Source organism: Brachyistius frenatus, unplaced genomic scaffold (assembly GCF_029030835.1).
Source record: "Brachyistius frenatus isolate BFR_SWC_R1_liver_20210118 unplaced genomic scaffold, ASM2903083v1 Contig_56, whole genome shotgun sequence".
Taxonomy (NCBI): Eukaryota; Metazoa; Chordata; class Actinopteri; family Embiotocidae; genus Brachyistius; species Brachyistius frenatus.
This window is the reverse complement of record NW_027210655.1, coordinates 884,912-900,286: the sequence shown is the minus strand read 5'-3', so window position 1 is coordinate 900,286 and position 15,375 is coordinate 884,912. Positions and strand designations below refer to the sequence as shown.

Below are 15,375 nucleotides of genomic sequence, written 5' to 3'. Positions count from 1 at the left end.
GCCTGGTGGTGATGAAAAAGTTACTTTAAATCAAACTTTCATGGTAATAATTGAGTTTCTTGAATTAAAAAAAAAAAAAAAAAAAAAAAAAAGCCAATATGAATGTAAAGTTGAATACTTACAGAAAAAAAAAACACTTGAAAACAGATAAAGGTGGCAAATCAGAGGGAAAACCAACCACTCTTAGTAAGATGCTGATCCGTCACTGCTGCTGGTCATAGATTCTCTACTGAATGGATGAACTCCATTCCTCGGACAGACTTTCCCTCATTTCTTTTTATATTGATGTCGGTGCTGAGAGCTGTCTGGACACAATGACGGAAACACGTTCGGCTGAACTCCAACAGCTTCGGAGATGAACGTGTGCACAAACGCACGTAGGCGAAAGAAAAGTGAAATAAAGACGTGGACGCGTTTACGAGGTGTCGTCGTGCAGCTCCTTACTTTCTGTACCGCGCGAGCATCCTGTCGCCGTCCGCTGTCTCCGACGTGTTTTATCTGACCCCGCGGAGCGCCGAGCTCACGATAGCGTTCGAGCAGCGTCAGAGGTTTGAACGTTCTTATCTCCGTGGCACGCTGCCGGCCGGACGGCCCGGGAGCCGAGCGCGGCTGAAAGGCCGCCGGGCGTCAAGCGCCTCCGTCCCCCTCGCGGGTCATTTATTACAGTTGGCTCCCATCTGATAACCGGTCAGCGAGCGGACGGCCGGTCCCGAGGCTCATCAATAACCACATCAACAGACGCCAAACCGCGATTCCCATTATGATAACGCGGGCGGAGGGCCAGAGCTTACTGCAGTCGTAACCACGGGACCATTCGCACGACGCGCGCAATGGCGGGGCACGACGGAAAGTAATTATTCTACATGACCGTCCCGCGTTTATTGAACAAAAACGTTCATATTTACAGATCTAAATATTCCAGGCTCGCAGATTGTCCTCCCCGGAATAGACGCCGTGACGCGCACGAGGCAGCGGCGTCCATATATTCTTTGCAATAAACGGAAGAAGAACCGATTCGCGACGACACGAAAGCCAAACGGGTGAAGAAAAGCGACGCCTCTCTAAGCTCCGCCCCTCGTGAAACGAAACACGCTGCAGAGCAGAGAAACAAACGAATCTGCGTGACTTTCAGTGACGGAAAAATGCGCGAGCGAATCTCACAGCTGAAATGAAACGAGTGCAAACATTTTTTTTATTAATAGTAGTTACTGGGCGTAACTGCAGTTCTGTGAGTACATTGTGATTTTGTTTCTTATTAAACACTGAAGTATAAATGCATGCGATTCCAATAGAAATAAATGTTTTATCATAACACAAAATATCTTCTAATAATGTTCAGTGTGAGTGAATTTTGTTTATTTTTTATTAATATATAGTAATTGGCTTATTATGTGCATAGTCTGTTGACATTTCCTCTGTAGAACAATAACAGTGAGGTAAACTTCACAAAAAGCGTAGATATGCAGGACGCTCTGTTATGCTTGGACTTGCAGAAAGTTATTTCTATACGGCGACGCCTCACAGCGAGCTGCACCCGCTAACAGTAGTTTTATCTGCTGATGCAGCGATTCTATAAATATTTGACTGGCCAGTTACAAAGTGCTTCTCTTGTAACATGTCATGATTCAGACGCCTGCACCCGGCTATCAGATGAAGTTTTACATGCTGTCTCTGATGGCTGAATGTGATTTGTTTTGATCCCTCGCTGTCGCCGCGGGTGACAGATAACGGGTGTCAACCAGCCTGACTACATCTCCACCACAGACAGATTACCCGCTACGACCCGCGAGAGAAAGTAAACACACAACACACGGCTAAATAAAAAGCACGAACGGAAACACTTTGTGGCCCGGCGATACGAAGATAACATCTGTAGTGTATTTGAATTTTTTTTTACAGTGTTTCCTTGCCGTGCGATGGCGATCTGTGTGCTTACTGACCTGCCTGGACAGACACGGGCCTCTCCAGAAGGAACACAGTCTGTTTCCAGTGTGTCTTTGTGACCTGAGGACCCGTGGAGAACATCACCTGGTGCAATAATACGAAGACAAAAGGAACATAATCAAAAACACCAATCAATACTACTTATTCTCTCTTAAGAGCTACAGTATCACCTGCAGGCCTCTTGCAAAAACAAAACTTTTCGAATGCTAAAAGTCTTGAAATCCATTTACGAATCACTTTAAAGTTTTACTACTCTTAAAAAAAAACTAACTTTCTTTCAGTACCAAAAAAAACAGAAAGCTAATTGCCTTAATTTAAGTAAGCAACCGTGTTTTCTCACATTCATGTCATTGAGTGAATGTAGGTATATATGCTGCGGTAACAGGAAATGCCAAATAATTGTAAAGTTAAAAGATACAAACCTAAAAGAAGAAGGAAAAACTATGTGCAGGTGAAGAAGAAGTCCTACTTATATTAAAACAAAACTATGAATCAATGTCGCAGCCAATCCGTTTTCATCTGCAGCTTAATCTGTATGAAAAATGACACCTGAATGTTCTGTATTTATGAGGCAAAATGTTAATTCCACGTTAAATTGTTGCAGAATTATCTGGCAATTTACTGGATCATCCCGAGCATTCAGCGCGAGTCTCAGGTACAACAGGAAGTGCAATCAAAAGGCATGTCTGTGCTGCTCACAGAGCTTGGCATCGGCTGTTCCAACTGGCCAGCTCCGCTGCGTAAGTGCTTGTATCAGCAGTCGGCTAGGACGCCCGTCGATTGCCAGCGAACGCCTCGGGGAGGAGGAACACGCTAAAGCGTGAACATAATTGAGTTTCCGTTAAATGGCTCGGTTGTTGCTGCTGCTGCTGCTGCTTACCTTGTTGCCGCAGCCTTTGTCAAAGAAAATGTCAAAGTAGCCGACAATTGCCTGCAATGAAATATGAGGCGGGTGTTAGAATGTGACAGGACAATAAACCCCTGGATTTGTTTGACTACGCTGCAACTCTGACATGCGGAGCTGCGAGAGAAGCTCGAGGCACACCAGATATTAATGAGCAAAGTGAAGCAGAAAGAGCTGCTGTGGTTTGAGGAACAAGGCAGCTAAATTTACCGTTCAAATATTTTCAGTTGTTTTTACAGTACTTCTTCTATGTGATGTTACCGTAGACCGTTTATAAAAGTGGACGAAGCTGTCGGGTCTGAAAAATGAGGCCGGATGTGGAAGTGCATTAAGCTGCAATACCACCGAGTGCCACCAGAGGTCGGCTCCAAAAACCATCCGGCTCCATAGACTCCCATTCAACTTCTCTCATGAAATTCAAAGTCCATACATTTTTCCCACCAGTTATCTCGGTGTTATTAGCTAAAGTCGCTCCTTCTTATTATTTTTCTTGCGGTCCATCTCGTCATTAATTCGAAAATAAGACTCAAAAAGATGTTTTTTGGGGGCGTGTCTGTTTGATTGACAGGCCTGTGGCGCAGTCAGGTTTCCGTTACAGGTGGGCGGGACGTAGTATCGTTGGGTTTCCAATCAGATCGAGTCCGATCCTCCGCTCGCTCCCCCCACAGCTCGCCCAAATACGGTCACTTCCTGCTTCAAACCGCTCCGAACGAGCAAGATGGCGCCGGCCAAAATCCGAACTCGAGGCTTCACGACGACCGCTCCCGAGCCGACGTGTGACATCACTGTTTGTTGCCGCTTGAGTGTCGCCTTCCATGATTTTGCTCGCCATGCTCACCGTATGACTGTGAGCGTGTGTGGTCTGAACAACCATATAGCCGCCCTGTTACAGATACAGACGACATCGACACGAACTGCACTTTTATTTTCTCCAACCCGGCTCCTTCTTAAAAAAAACCAAAAAACACAACTCGGCTTCACATTCAGGCTGAGTCAACAACACGTCCGACCTGCTCCCTCTCACCTCATCTGAGACTTGTCACCGGACAAAAGAAATAAATTATGAGGCAGCCGCCAACAACATTCAGGCAATTTTGCTGACAATAGATAAAAAAGAAAAGAAAAAAAAACAAACAGCTTGCTACATGAAATTACCAAAGGTGGCTATTTCGGCGACGGCGTTGCAGAGATGTGAAAGAAATACTCAGCAGAGAGACACTTAAAGGGAAATAAACAATAATGTGGCTTTGGTACAACTGAAGAGGAATATGTTTATCTGAATAATGTCCACCATGGGAAAGGAAATTAGACAACTATAAGAAAAATCCCTGTTTCCAAGGAATCTATTGTTACGTCGATAAGAGTTTATGGACACCAAACAAGAAAGACCTCAACAGTCTGAAGCTTCTTTAAGGCTTTTTTTTTTTTTTTTAAGGTTGTAGATGTGACCTGAAATGTCAAGACTTCTTTTCTTCTTTTCATTTAGCAAAAGAAAAAGATAGATTTTCCTTTTAACGTGTGCTCTCTGCTGGTCAGGATTTTCAGCTATAAACACGATTGAGCGAAAAACCAATTCATACGTCCAAAATAAAATCCGAGGGGGAAAGTCCAAGGCCGGCGCGCCTTTGGGTGACTGTTTGTCAGATATGTGAGGTATACCCCCCCCCCCCCTCGTATATACACCCCCCCACCCCCTCAAGGCTTGTTTTCCTCCCATTTCTGCCCCCACTGGAGGAACAGAGCCACTCTATCAATCTCGGGAGCACACTTGTAGTGGCAATGATGCAGAACTAATAGCTTTTAATCCTGACGCAGCTGACAACTTGGAGGCCAGCTCTCTGAGACAAAGAAGAGCTGAATCAATGCGAGAGAGAAGAGAGACAGAAGAGACAGAAGAGAGCAAAAATGGGGAGACAGAAAGGGAGGAAAGAAAGCTGTAAAGACAGGAGAACAGATGGGAGGAAAGCAGGGAAAACCGAAGCAGGAGAGAGAAGTTGGCTGCAAGATACTGTAAACGCCGGGGAGGAGGTTTCTCTTTCTTTTTTTTTCCTTTTTTTTACAGGGTTTTTATTGGTTTTGTAGCTCTCGGAGAAGCAAAATACAACACCATCTGTTCACAGCTTCTGTAAAAACTCTCCCAAATTGTAGTTAAATAATTTAAAGGAGAGCCGTTTATTTATTTTTTTAGACAATCACGGTGCCGTCAGACGCCGTGTTCAATACACCCTCTCCTCCCACCTCTACCCCCTCCTCCCCCCCCCCCCACACACACACCCATCAAGGCTTCAATCAACCTTTATTGACTGAGACAGGCGGGGGCAGCACGGCGAGCTCACAGCTAAACTGCCCCCCCAAAAAACACACAAAAACAAAGTGGATAAAAGAGCATGTCAACCCAACGCAATTACAGCCTTTAATGAACGCTACAGAGAAGCTCGGTGCTCAGGTAATTAGGAAATTAGCTGTAATTACTCGTCAGGCAGAGCGGATTCACCTCTCTCAGACGGAGAGGCAGAGATCGTCGTCACAACGACTTCGCCGATGACAACGCCTTCGCCGATGACAACGCCTCGTAAGCGAGATTGATTGTCATTTCGGCGCGGTTGCAACTTTCGCGCCGCAGCGAGACGGGCAATTAAAAATTAGGCCACGGAGTGAAAAACTGGCAAATACAACAAAAAAAAACTCGACACCTCATTAAAATCACATTTGAAAGAAAGAAAGAAAAAAAAGAAAAATAAAGGAGTTTCACCGCATTGTAGATTAAACACAGGAGACGTGAGAGTGTCCGGATAAAGACCTTGAAGACTCACACCCGACGTGAACTCCACCGAGTCTATCAAATCAGAGGCTTGAAAACGATTTCAACTGAGCCGAGGGAAGAAAGTTTATCAAACCTCTCCGGGCGCCCTGAAAGGACTTAATGAGAGCTTTTACAACAACCGATAAAAAAGTAAAAAGGGAATTCAAACTTGAACTCCAGACGGAGGCTGAAAACAGGAAAAGAAGTTTGAGTTTATATTCATCTGAAACCATCTGCTTTTGACAAGAAACATATCAGGAAAAAGTATCCCAACTTATGACTAATTACAGTCTGTTTGCTCAATCTCTCAAACACTGTTTGATGAAAAGTTAAAATGCATATTGGTTATTTTATATTTTAACTCTACATGCGTTTAATTTGATCTGTTCTCATGCATCTCATTTCTTTTCTATATTTTTGTATGTTCTGTATCTTATGTTCTGTGAAACACTGCATGTCATTTTATTGCTGTAAAGCACTGAGCTGCATTTCCTGTATGAAAGGTGCTATACAAATAAAGTTTATCATTATTATTATCATTATTATTATGTGATCTTTACTGTAGACGAAGAAATAATTTGTGTTGTTTCTGTCCTCCTGATGAATTTAAGTAGGAGAGGAAATATTCTTGTAGCTCAGTTTTGGTCTCCACCGACTAATGTGAAAACAGTCTGGCTCTTTACCTCTTAAACGTTACACATTCTTCACCAGATATCTTTGCCAACTGTTTAAAAATATTTGTAGCTTATACGCTGAAAAGAGCTTGCTGTTTGCTGGAAGGAAGGTTAATGAGACCGACACTGAGTGGAGTCTGGTGCTCGGTTACGTTAAAGAAATTTGGGTACCGGTGAAGGTAACGATGCCTCGACTTCGATACCGGCTCCTGAAAAGTTTTATTAAACCCACTTTAAGAAAAAAGAAAATGACATTACACCTCGGGGTTAGTTAGTTTACAGAAGGAAGAGGGAAACCCAGATTATTTTCGGGAGCCGCATTTTACAGCTGTATTGTTAAGATGCCACAATTTACCGATGTTCCCTAAACGCCTCACACGGAGGCTGTTGGTAGATCCAACCCAGGCGGCCGCACACCGAGATCTTTTCCTGTGGAGCAGCGCAACTCGGACAGATGGGTGGCAAAAAAATATGTTTATAAGTAGTGAAATAAGGTGTCGTACGTTCGACGTCAGATTTATCCAAGTTGAAACGGAGTGACGCGGCGAGCCGACGTAGGAAACGCTGCAGCTCTCTGACGCAGATGAGATTTACTCCCGTGTTAACGCGGCAGAAGTTATGCGTTTTTAAATGAAAACATTTAGTGTGGGTGAACCCCAAGGTATCTAAATTTGGTACCGTTCGACAAGGCATTTTTCAAATGTGAGATAGTACTACAGCAAATTTGGTCAGAGCTATAAAAAGTATCAACGTTCGGCACCCGGCTCAAGCTGAGACCGAAACAAAACAGTAAATTATGTCATATCTGAGAATTTATGTAAGTCCACGACAGATTAAGGCTTTTGTATCCCACCCACATGGGGGAAGAAAGGAAGTGAGAGAAACAGAGAGAGAGAAAGGGGAAGGAAAAGAAAGGGTGAATTTAAAGCAGAGCGAGACACACACACACACACACACACACACACACACACACACACACACACACACACACACACATAGGAAAACAGGACGAATCAGAATGAGCGCCTTTCATTTTCATCAGCGTTTAGCCTCGGGCCCCGGCTCTGTCGGTGATAAGTGATGGCAGTGGGCTTCCTGACGGCCCCACGGAGGAGGCTCTGCAACACCGAAGCTCTCTGCCCCCCCCCCTCCCCCTTCCCCTGTTCTCCGAGAGGAGCCGGGTGTGGGGTGTGTGTGTGTGTGTGTGTGTGTGTGTGTGTGTGTGTGTGTGTGTGTGTGCGTGTGTATGTGTGTGTGTGTGTGTGAGGGGGGTGGAGGTGGGGGTGGAATTAATAATTATCATCGTGGATAACACCAACAGGGAGCAATTCATCATCGCTCCCCTTTCGCCCGGCTATGTGTCAGCGAGCCGCGTGGCCCGGCCAGATACTATTATACGATGGTGGTGGGAGGGGGGGGGGTATGGGGGTGGTACGGAGGTGGTGGGGGGGTGGGCTAAGGGGAGGAAAAGGGAGAGGAGCTGAGGTAGAAGGAGGGGAATGGGAGAATAGAGGGCTAATGCGCTTTTGATGGGGTTTATCCAGGCGTGGAGGCTTCAAGCACGACCACCTCACGAGCAAGATGGTGTGAATTCACCCCCCAAACACACACACACACACACACACACACACACACACACACACACACACACACACACACACACACACACACACACACACACACACACACACACACACACACACACACACCTCCTCCACCTATACCGCCCAACTGCTGCCGGAGTATGAATCAGCCCCGGGGCGGTGCTGTACCTCACTCACGATGCCTCTCAGACAAACAAACATACAGGAAGAGTCAGAGAAGGTCAGAGGTCAAGCTGTGCAGGACGCACTACGGTTAGCCGCCTCGCTAGGCTTTGGTCAGGAGATCAAATATGTACGTATGTGGCGTTACAATAACACTCACACAACTTAAGAGGGAAATCCCAGTTTTTTTTGGGGGCAAGTTTTGCCAAACACTTTGCTTCGTGTGTCACTTTAACCAAACAGAAATGAGACTATCTTCCATTTATTTTTGGATACTTGGACAAAAGTTAACGAACAGCACAAGGCGGTCGGCATCTGTCAGTTTTCCAAAACTACAAAAATAAAATGACAATTTCAAAACGGCCACAAACGACAAAGAAAAAAAGTGGCCTGCAGCCTTTGGGCACTTTGTTTTGAGATTTTGAGATTTCTGTTGCATTAAAAAGTTTTTGGAGAAAGTTGAAGGTTGTCAAAGCTTCTTTTCCCATTTGATGTCCTTTTTTTAATTTTTTTTTTTTTAGAAGGTCTTTTGTTTCTCAAATCTCAAACGGTTACAAAAATGCAAAAGAAAAAAAACAATTAAATCTATAGCACAATTCAGAAAATACTAGTATGTGCAGTACCGCCCGAGACCTGGAAATAGACTTTTGTGTGTAAAATTTGGCGGACTGCTACTTTATCTTCTCAGCCGTTGGCATAAATCAGTGTGTTGAACATTCGCTGGTAAGTCGACTGGAAATAGCCTGCCGAAGCAGTTCTTGTCGTCGGTCAGCTGACGCTCTGAACGCGACGCACCGACGCCTCGTCCAGAGCGGATTTTTTTCCACGAACAATTCCCGTCTTAATGTGCTGAGAATCGTCCTTGGAAGTTGACGAGTGCCCGCCCTGTCAGTCCGGAAGGCCACAACTCACACAATTTAAATTTGATGGAAAGCAGGTTCGAGATGGATAGCGAGATCTTTTTTTTTCCCTCCCTCCCTCCCTCCCTCTCTCTCTCTCTCTCTCTCTGTGTGTAGCGCTACAGTAGCTACGTCAGCAGCGGTGAGACAGCGGTGTTAGAATGAATTACGGGCAGAAACTTATTCTCTCCTGCTACGCCATCGGCATACATCAATTCCCAGCCCTTTCTCCAGGAAGGAGAACGAGGCAGTTCGCTACTTATTCTACAGTTCAGGTGAATGGATCATGACTGCAGGGGCTAAAAAAAAAAACCTAAAAAAAAACAACAACAACAAAAAAAAAGATATAGATGGCAAATAAATCAGAGTTTTAATGGAAGTTCTAGCGCATGTGCTGCGCAGAAAGCGGATTGCAGGTTTGCAAATGCGGAGGAAAAAAATGTATGTGAGCCGCAGAGCGTGGGACATGTAAGAGGGAGGAAAAGAAAAAAAGAAAAAGCAAGACTGAGTGGACTTGTCTTGTGTGTGTGAACGGCACAGACGCAGGGGTTGTGCTGTTCATTTAATGCAAGGTTAGGCAGGCTGAGCTGATGAATGGACTGTCGACAGGAGAACAAAAGCAGGCGCTCCATCACGGGAACGGGAGGAGCAGCAGCAGCCGCTCGCTCTCACCGAGTCCTCCGCAAGCACTGGTCCGGGAGCAGTTTACCCTTCACACACCCTCGTCCTAACTGCTGCCGAAGAGCTGCGGCCAATACTGACTGCAGATCGGTATCTTTATGGTAACTCCTGCAGTGGGTGGGTGGGGGATGGTGGTGGTGGTGGGGGGGGGGGGGGGGCAATACTCGATCTATAAATCCGTGGGGACAAAGCAGGCTAATGTGCTCAAGAAGTGATACCTTGTGCACAAGGATACCTGCTTTCAGAAAGGCCGGCAGCACCCAAATAAAACGAGTCCCGACAGCTTGAGTGAATGATAAATCTTTCACACGACATACAAAGACACACGTGCTTTTTCTAAAGACATCCGAGAAATAAAAACAAAAGTGGCACCCACTGGAAACAAAAAAAAAAAAATTCAACTGAAAAATGACATCTCTGTACGATGTGATTCCCATCATCCGTTTTGTTACGGACGACCCCGAACACGACCGGACTTACGTGCTGGAAATAGAAAACTGGATGTTTTCAATTACAGAGCGGAGGAGACGGGAGAAATGAGAGGATGTTTTACAGATCCCATTAAATCGGCCGGCCCTTACACCCAGGGAGCCCGGGCCACTATAATAACCACCTATTGATTAGCCATTAAACCGATACACCAGACAGTGCAGTGATACTGCAGCACACAACACACCGAGCTGCTTCACTACCCGCGGCAGTGACACGGCTCCGGCTGTACGCAGGCTGCTTTTTGCTATTGCAAAGAGAAATGTGGCTCAGACACTGGAGGAGAGTTCAAGTGAAGTGGGTTGGGACGACTGGGATGGGGAGGTGGGGAGGGGGGAGGGGGTGACGGTGGCTGCCAGCTTCTCACCAAATAAGACTCATAAACCACCCTCCACGCTCTGCTGGCTGTGGTTGACCCTCACGGAGGACACACACAGCTGTTGGTCAAGCTGACCTACACGTTACAAACTCAAAGGTTCAGATGAGTCACGTCTCACAGGACTATTACGTTTGTCTTTTTGTTCCAGTGATCGGCATTTATTTTCAAAACTAAAGGAGCCAAATGGTTTAATAAAGTTACATTTCGAAGTTGGAAAGACGTACATGAACATGGTATGAGTGTTGCCAGTGAACGAGGTTGGATTATCTTGTTCCGTTACTTTTGCGTGCAAATTTATGAATTTGAGAGCACGAGTTTATGAATTCGACAGCACGAATTCGATAATTAAAGACCACCAATTAGTGGCAACCCACCGTGACGTCACCCATTGAGTTTCTGAACTGCCGTTTTGAAGCCTGGAATCTGTCATTTTGGCTTTCACCATCTTGGTTTCTCGGCACCAGAAGTGACCATATTTGGACGAGAGGGCGGAGCTAGGGGAAACACTATCCCCGCCCACTTACAGCGACAACCTGACTGCATCCAAGGCGTGTCAATCAAAGCAGGCACCGCCTCCCCCCCGGCCCCCAAACAAAGCTCCCTCTGAAGCCTAATATCTAATTAAATGTGAACATATTTTCAGAAGGACCACCTCAACATTGATCAGAAGGAGTCAATTTAGATAATGATGAATTATTGACTTGTGGACAAAATGAATTCACTTTGTATTTCCTGAGAGAATTTGATGTTTTCTTCGAATGGTAGTCTATGATGCCAGATGTTTTTTTTGGCGGAGAACCCTCAGTGGCCGTCGCTGGTATTGCAAGTTAAGACGGCAAGTTGGTTTCACTTTTCAGACCTGAGGATTTTTTTTAATATTTAGTCTATGGTTTCATCGATTCAAACTTTTTTTTCTTTCTCAAATCGAAGCCAAAAAGCAAACCGACGCAGCACGACCAAAGTTGTTCACATCCGGGAGAGAAGCTCTTCGCTAACTTTTCTCACAAGTATCTTCACAAACGGTCGTCATATTTGAAACTTATTCAATTCATCACCGACTGACACGGTTGACAATCAGTTACAAGACTGAAAGACTCCCAACATAATAACTCTTATAAAACAGGCGAAGAAAAAAAAACCAAAATGAGTGACGGGAACGGCAGGCTGTGGACATTCACTATGTCGTATGACGTGTCAGTCAGTCACATTAGCCTCATATACCTGTGATTCAATTTGAAACTCTATTAAATATCCAACTGACAGACATCCTCTCAAATTCAGAAACATTATCCATCGACCTGTGCTGACTGATGTCTCCTCTGTTTGTGCTGCCTCGTTCCTTTCACACATCACCTCTGATAAATGACAGGTGCTACCAGTCGACGTGCAAACTTGTTTAAGGCCTTTTCTCTTTGTGTAGTCCTGAATTTTGAACACTCGGACCAATCAGAATTAAAGAAAAACTCACCTGGGAAACTTATTAGAAAGACAAGAATTATCTTAGTAATACTTTTTCTTTAGAGTACATTTTTTTTTTGAGATCGTTGCACCATGTAATATGACATGCTCATCAAATATTCATCATTAGTATGTACGAGTGTGAATGTGTGTGTGTGTGTGTGTTGCTTACCGTGCAGTCTGTGGAGTTTGTTATCTTCAAGCAGAAATCTGATGTAAACTCCAGCTCGGACAGACACACACTGTTACAGTCAATCGTCTGTCGAAAGTCCAGAACACACAATCGATTACACACAATCACAAAATAAAAAAATAAACACATAAATAATGATGACAATATGAACTGTGATCAAGCCAATGCAGTCTGTTTTTTTTTTTTTTTTCTTTAGAGGGAATCTGATAAACAGCTGTTTGTTTTTGCTGAGCAGAAACTGCAGCGATAGTTCTCATCATTGTTTTTTTTTTCTTCTATGTATTTGAATTGTATAAACAGCCTTCTGTTCAACGGTGAAAAATGACATTTTGTTTTCAGATTTTTCATCCATAACAGTTGATGTTGTTTCAGCTGGACTTTAAATCATTTAAGATGAAACATCTCACAGCAAATCACAGTATTTCCCTCCAGGCAGCTACAGCAAAGCTTTCTCTACAGGAAACTGCGGTTTATTACAACTTAGGTTTTATGTTCTGTGTTCTGGCCATTGGTTCGTATCTGTTATGATTACACTGCTTAAAATAGAGAACACAACAGCACAAAACACACAAGTGGTTAGAGGATCATGCAGGTTGAAGTCTACAGTGAGAACACCTTTAATGTCAAAAATAATTCCAAGAAATCCCTTAAAAAAACGTAATTAAATACAGTAAGTAAAAATGTGTGCCAGTTAAATGGGTTAAATTTGGTAACAGCATCATTCTGAGTCATTTAGCGGAGAAAAAAAAACATCTGGTGAAGTGAATAGAAGTATAATAAAAAATAAATTCTCAAGTTAAAATCTAAACGTGCTAAACAGGATGCATTTTGAACGTCTGAACCTACATTGTGTGAGTTAAACACACTTCAAATAAATGTTGGATTGCCTGTGAATTTTTTACAGGAAGCAATTGTAGAAATTGAAAAACAATATTAGACATTTATTTTGTGATGAATCTAAAAACAATTATGAGATGAAGAGCTGTAAAAACTAGTCAGTGCAGTAACAGAGAAACGGAATAAAAATATAGACCTGTTGTCTAATTGATTGCAATGTGAGATTAAGTATCAACAGAAAAAGATCAATATTAAGTCCTCATAGGAAGTAAAGCAAAGCAATTACTCTGAGAAAAAAAGTAAAAGCAAAAAGAAAGTTGAATACACAACTTCTATCCCACCGGTAACTAATTCAACAGTCATTTGGAAATCATCAGCAATAAATCAGCTGCAGACAGCAAGATCAGAGATATTATATCTCTGGTGTATTTGTACGTAACGAAGCATCCAGATGCCTCACGTCATCTGGGACAAGCTGACTCGGCGTTCAAAACCGAGCAAGATGAAGCAGCTTTTAGTTTTTTATGAAACTTCCTGAATACCTGAGGTCACTTAAAACTGTCAGCTCATCAAAATCAGCAATTAAAACATTGTTTGCTAAAGCTTTGAATATATAACCTCAATTTTAATGTCTTGTACTATAAAGCACTTTGAACGGCCTGGTTATATTGTCTGTTAAATGCAACTTTAATTTCTTCTTAGTATCTTATTTTGAAATGTATTTCTATGCCTCTGCAAAGCACCAATTTGCTGTGTGTCCGATATAAACGATTTAATACTGGTATTTTCTACGACATCCCAAACAGCTGCAATAAAGCAAAACCTGCAGAAAACTCAGTCAATATTTGCTTGGTTACAAATCTCAGAAAACAGTGAATGTTTCAATGCTAGTTAAGCGATAACTGTGCTGCTGACGCCGTTATTTTTGTCTTCTAACTTCTTTTCTGCACAGGAAGTGTGAATGTATAACGCTAATAAAGTAAACGGACACGTGCTGCCCGTGATGACTTGGTGCATTTATTTTAGTCGCTATCGGACCAGTTTTATAACATCACGCACAGCATCGTGCTGCCACACGTTTGAGATAAATGAGACTTTCCTCATCATAAATTCGACAATCATTTACTGCAATTGACATCAAAGCTCTACTTACATAAGTTGATGAGCTAAATTAATCACGTTAGCTGTAATATTTACGGGTGACCGATCGAGGCTTTGACTTTACTACAAACGGCAAAAGTAACAGGAAGAGACAAAACAAGAAATGGAACAGAAAAACAACAACTTGTTTTTAGCAAAACGTAGTGTCTTGCTGCTTTTGTTCATTGGGGGATTTAAAAAAAAATATATATATATAGTGGATACATTTAATTATTTGGACATTCAAATACAATAGACAGTAAATTTAGTCCACCGTACAGTATATTTAATAGGGAGTGATTTCAGAAAGGGATTTTTTTTTTTAAAAGCACACTGATACAATACATACGTAAAATAAGAGGTTTGCAGATCGTGTCGACTCAGAACGGAACGACTTTCAAAACTGTTCAAATCACGACCGCACATTACACTTAAAGCAGCTTACAATGGAAGCGAGTCAAACATTCCTCAAGTCAAACATTCCTATCTGTTCTCACAGAGGGAAAAAAAAACCAACAAAAAAACCTCATCTGTTTAACAGGAATTTCTAATTCCATGAAAGGGCTCTCAATTTTACGGAATAGCAGCCAGCCTTAATGGAATGTTATTGGATCGTATCAACGGGGAGGCGATAGATGAGAGTCCTTGTAATTTGGGCAGAGGGGCTGTCTATTTGTCACTGGAGGGGAGAAACTATCGATTAGAGGATTCAAATTCCATTACATCAAGTTCTGCCTTCATTCATCACGTCCTCCGACGTGGTGAAGGACGCGCTGCTCAGCAAACGGGCCGACCGGCAAAGAAACGCACGACCTTACGCGAGTCAAGAGGGAAGGAGTTTTTTCCCCTACGTAGAAATATTCAGAAAAAGGTGTGTGTGTGTTCTTAGATATGTGCGTGGGTGTGTTTTATCTCTGAGTAATGTGTGTGTGTGTGTGTGTGTGTGTTCTCCCGTCAGTGAAAACCACTCTATCCGTGTGGTGGGTGGTGGGGGAGTAATGAAGTTTCCTTAAGAGGAACTTAAACAAGGATTAGACCGATCAATCACCCAGCACTACAGCAGCATCACCCCACACACACACACACACACACACACACACACACACACACACACACACACACACACACACACACACACACACACACACACACACACACACACACACACACACACACACACACACACACACACACACTTCAACGCCCTA

The 15,375-nt window shown here is 43.4% G+C and overlaps 1 protein-coding gene across 1 annotated transcript in view; it reads right to left on the bottom strand.

The window, feature by feature from the left end:
• Positions 1-15,375, bottom strand: part of prmt3 (protein arginine methyltransferase 3) — a 53,080-nt gene that overhangs the window by 7,182 nt on the left and 30,523 nt on the right. Inside the window, exons 13-15 of the mRNA XM_069705445.1 lie at positions 12,170-12,256; positions 2,825-2,875; positions 1,941-2,028 (exon numbers count right to left, since the gene is read on the bottom strand). Of these exons, the coding sequence (XP_069561546.1) occupies positions 1,941-2,028; positions 2,825-2,875; positions 12,170-12,256 (226 nt within the window). The remainder of the gene's footprint in view (positions 1-1,940; positions 2,029-2,824; positions 2,876-12,169; positions 12,257-15,375) is intronic.